This window comes from Frankliniella occidentalis, unplaced genomic scaffold (genome assembly GCF_000697945.3).
Source record: "Frankliniella occidentalis isolate FOCC.00 unplaced genomic scaffold, Focc_3.1 Scaffold11, whole genome shotgun sequence".
Taxonomy (NCBI): Eukaryota; Metazoa; Arthropoda; class Insecta; order Thysanoptera; family Thripidae; genus Frankliniella; species Frankliniella occidentalis.
In genome coordinates, this window is record NW_026267141.1 from 3,112,296 (window position 1) to 3,115,605 (window position 3,310).

At 60.5% G+C, this 3,310-nt stretch overlaps 1 protein-coding gene across 2 annotated transcripts; it reads right to left on the reverse strand.

The window, feature by feature from the left end:
• Nucleotides 1-220: 220 nt before the first annotated feature.
• Nucleotides 221-2,651, reverse strand: LOC113216897 (gustatory and odorant receptor 24-like). Of its 2 annotated transcripts, none has more exons than XM_026436733.2 (5): nt 1,933-2,651; nt 1,596-1,850; nt 1,217-1,501; nt 758-935; nt 221-473 (listed from the first exon to the last, which is right to left on the reverse strand). In XM_026436733.2, the coding sequence occupies exons 1-5, from the start codon at nt 2,506-2,508 to the stop codon at nt 322-324; spliced, it is 1,446 nt and encodes a 481-aa protein (XP_026292518.2). In that variant the 5' UTR covers nt 2,509-2,651; the 3' UTR covers nt 221-321. The 2 variants fall into 2 exon arrangements, with proteins under 2 accessions (XP_026292518.2, XP_026292527.2); XM_026436742.2 differs by having other exon boundaries at nt 758-919; nt 1,933-2,649.
• Nucleotides 2,652-3,310: the final 659 nt, after the last annotated feature.

A 3,310-nucleotide genomic window follows, 5' to 3' on the forward strand; every position in this document is an offset into this window, starting at 1 on the left:
CCCCCCTTTTTCCCTCCTTCGCTTGCTTCGATCAATAAACAGTTAGTTATGTGTCGTGAGCCCTAGATTGCACCTAGCGACGTCAGAGTAGGCAGCCGGGTCGCTGATCACGCGTAGAGGTGCGTGTGTGTACGGGTTGACTTGCGCACATGAGTTGAGCCGATATTAGGCTGTAACTGTATAAGGCTACTAAGTGTGGATAATAGTCAATTGTCGCGGATAAAATTCTTACTCTATTTTATTCAAAGGTACACAATTACTTGAATTCGTCAACACTGACACGAAAGTCGCGACATTATGAGGAAGTGGGATCAGGGCGCGTTAGGCGTGGGGGTGGGGACCGGGGTCGGCCCGGCCGTCACCTTCACCGACGCGGCCTCGGTCGTCACTGAGGTGCTGTTGTCCGGGGTGGAGTCCAGTGAGTAGGCGAACTGCACCAGCACCACCAAGTACGTCACCATGGTCTCGAGCAGCTGCAAGCACAAGTGGTGTGCCAAGGAGGTTTGAAGGGGGCATGTGCAAGTGCATCCACGGTGGTCCATAGACGCCGTTCTTCCTTCCCGTTACATTATACCGGTGAATGCAAGCGGGCGGCGTGCGGGCGGACCAGCCTATCACCCCCGCTCACCGAGGCGCCGCACGGCCCCGTGTGAGTACGGTATGCAACCCGTCCCACCCGTCCGCACGCCTGAATCCGGTGGAATAGAGAACCGGAAGAAAGAACAGCGACACACCCAAGTCCTGCGCGTGCACTCACCGAGGCAAACAGCGCGCGGTTCACGGTGGCGTAGCCACTCAGGTTCACGATGGGGGGGTCCATGGCCAGAGCGGTCATGAACATCTGCACCTCGTTCTTGAAGTGCTGAGTGTCGTCGCTGAGCTGCACCATGAGCAGGTCCTCCCGCAGCACCTCCGCCACCTGGCCCAGACGACCACTAGTCAACAAGGTCATCACCCGCAGGGACTTCGGCCAGGCGGCTGGGCCGCAAAGCAACCCTCAAACAATTATTGTGTATTTTGACTAACGGCGGAAGAAGAAGAGCGGGTAGAACATAACGTTACCGATTGGTCGAGAGCTGCCCGCCTCTACGTCACGCCGGTAGTGGGGGTAGGCGCTCGACCAATGAGGACCGTTTGTGTTCTACCCGCTCTTCTTCTTCCTCCGTTAGTCGAAATACACAATACGTGACCACTTTAGAGAGTCGCGTGAGCTCACCCGGTCGGCGGCCGTCTCCGCCGCACTGCAGACAATGAAGAGGATGAAGGCGGAGCCGGCGGCCAGGGCGCCGTACGCCAGGGTGCGGGCCTCTAGCGAGTGTCGCGCCACGCCGGCGAGGACGCCGAAGGAGGTGACCGTCATGAGGAGGAAGAGGTACAGCAGCTGGTGGCCGCACTGGTAGGTCCAGGCGCTGCCCGACTCCTGCGTCAGCTCGGACAGCTCGAGCCACGCCTGGCGGTAGTCGGCCATGCGCTCGGCCGTGCACGCGCCCGTCACCACCATCTGCAACGAGCGGGTGGCGCCGTCAGCTCGGGGCGACCACGTGTCGGCAACCGGCTGAGCACGAGCACGCGACTGTCGAGGGCCGGGGCCTCACCTCGTGCATGGACTCGCGCAGGGCCTCCGCCGCAATGCACAGCGCTTTGGAGCTCAGCAGCCACACGGAGACGAGGCAGATGGCGAGCAGGTACAGGTGCAGGTAGGCGAGGCACTGCAGCCAGGAGAGGCTCATGTACATCGGCATGGTGCCCGTCAGGAAGGCGGCCACCGCGAAGGAGAACGCCGCCATCCTCGCCACGTACCCCCGCAGCCCCATGTGCAGCGGCCGCCTGCACACCTTGTGGAACAGCTCCTGGAGGCCACGGCGGGGGTAAGATCCTTGGGCACGGGCAGCGGGCACGCCAGTGGCGGCGTAAGACCTCACCAGCACTTACCTCGAACTTGATCCACGAGTTGAAGTACCCGGCCACGAAGTAGGCCTCCAGCCAGTGCATGAAGGGCAAGAGCGGGTGCGCGTGCAGCAGCAGCAGGGGGGTCATATTGTAGATCTGGTCGTGGAAGGTGTTGTCCTCCTTAGCGAGCTGGCGCACTGCCGCGCTCGCGGCGAACACGACGGGCACCGTCAGCACGCCGTACACCACCAGCGTGTACAGCCAGATGGGGGACAGGATCTTCCACTGGAGCCTGCCGTCGGCGCGGCGCTGCACGGGGAAGGCGATGCCCACTTGCATGAGCATGATGAGCGGCATGGCCGAGTCCACGAAGGACGCCGTGCTCTTGGACGCGCCCGCGATGGGCTTCTGCCGCTTGTACTGCGTCTGCTTCTTGAAGTCCACGGGCAACCCCCTGTTGTCCAGGCCGCCCAGGCGCGGCCCGTAGCCCCCCCGGCCTGGCGGCGCCCCCCACGCCACCAGGGCGTCCCCGCCCCGCTTGCGCGACGCGTCGACGGGTGGGCCCCAGGCATCGTACTTCTTGGAGATGACCCAGGGCGAATCCCCGGCGGACGACATCCTCAGTGTCCCGTCTGCGGCATGGCGGGCGAGGCGGGCGGCCGCAACCCCACTGCACGGGACTCGTCGTCGCTAGCGGACATTTGCGCCGAAACTGGTCGAGCGGCCCCCTGCACGGGCCAAAACCACTCTGCACCGCCCCGCCCCGCTCCGCCCCGCCCCTGATTGACCGAATGGGGTCCTCATTTGGACACGCGAGGCCCCAGCCCAGGTCCCAGGGCCTCATTAGGTTCCCTGTCGTGTGCGCGTCAGTGTGTGCTCTGACCCCTCGTCCACGATAAGGTATCGCAAAAGCGGCCTTAATGACAGCAAGCCAAGCGTCTCTGGGGGCGCGCGGCGGGCGGGGTGCGGACGAACACGCAGCGCTAGCGCAGCCCGCCGCACGCCACGAGGCCCGAGGACGTACGCCGAGGCGCATCAATAACACAAAGCGTTTGTCAGTCTCACCAATTTATTTACCAGCTATTTTTTTTTCTTTTGCCCTATGGTTGAATACAAAATGATTGTGGTTTGTACACACACGGAGCTACAAGGCTCATGATTCAGAGTTGATGGGAACAATGAGAATTGGGATTGAGGACGTCATAGCAAGGCGTGGCTCTGGAAAGACAAGTGATGAAAAACAAGATTTGCACTGGTATCCGCTGTTTTACAACCGTAGACTCACAAACTTAGATAATAATCCAAGTGAGAAAAAAATAATATGCAATGGACTTGAGATTAATCTATGTCTACAAGCATATTGACTAGCAAATTTTACAAAGTTATAGAAAGCCCTGCAAAGTAATAAAATAAACCCTAC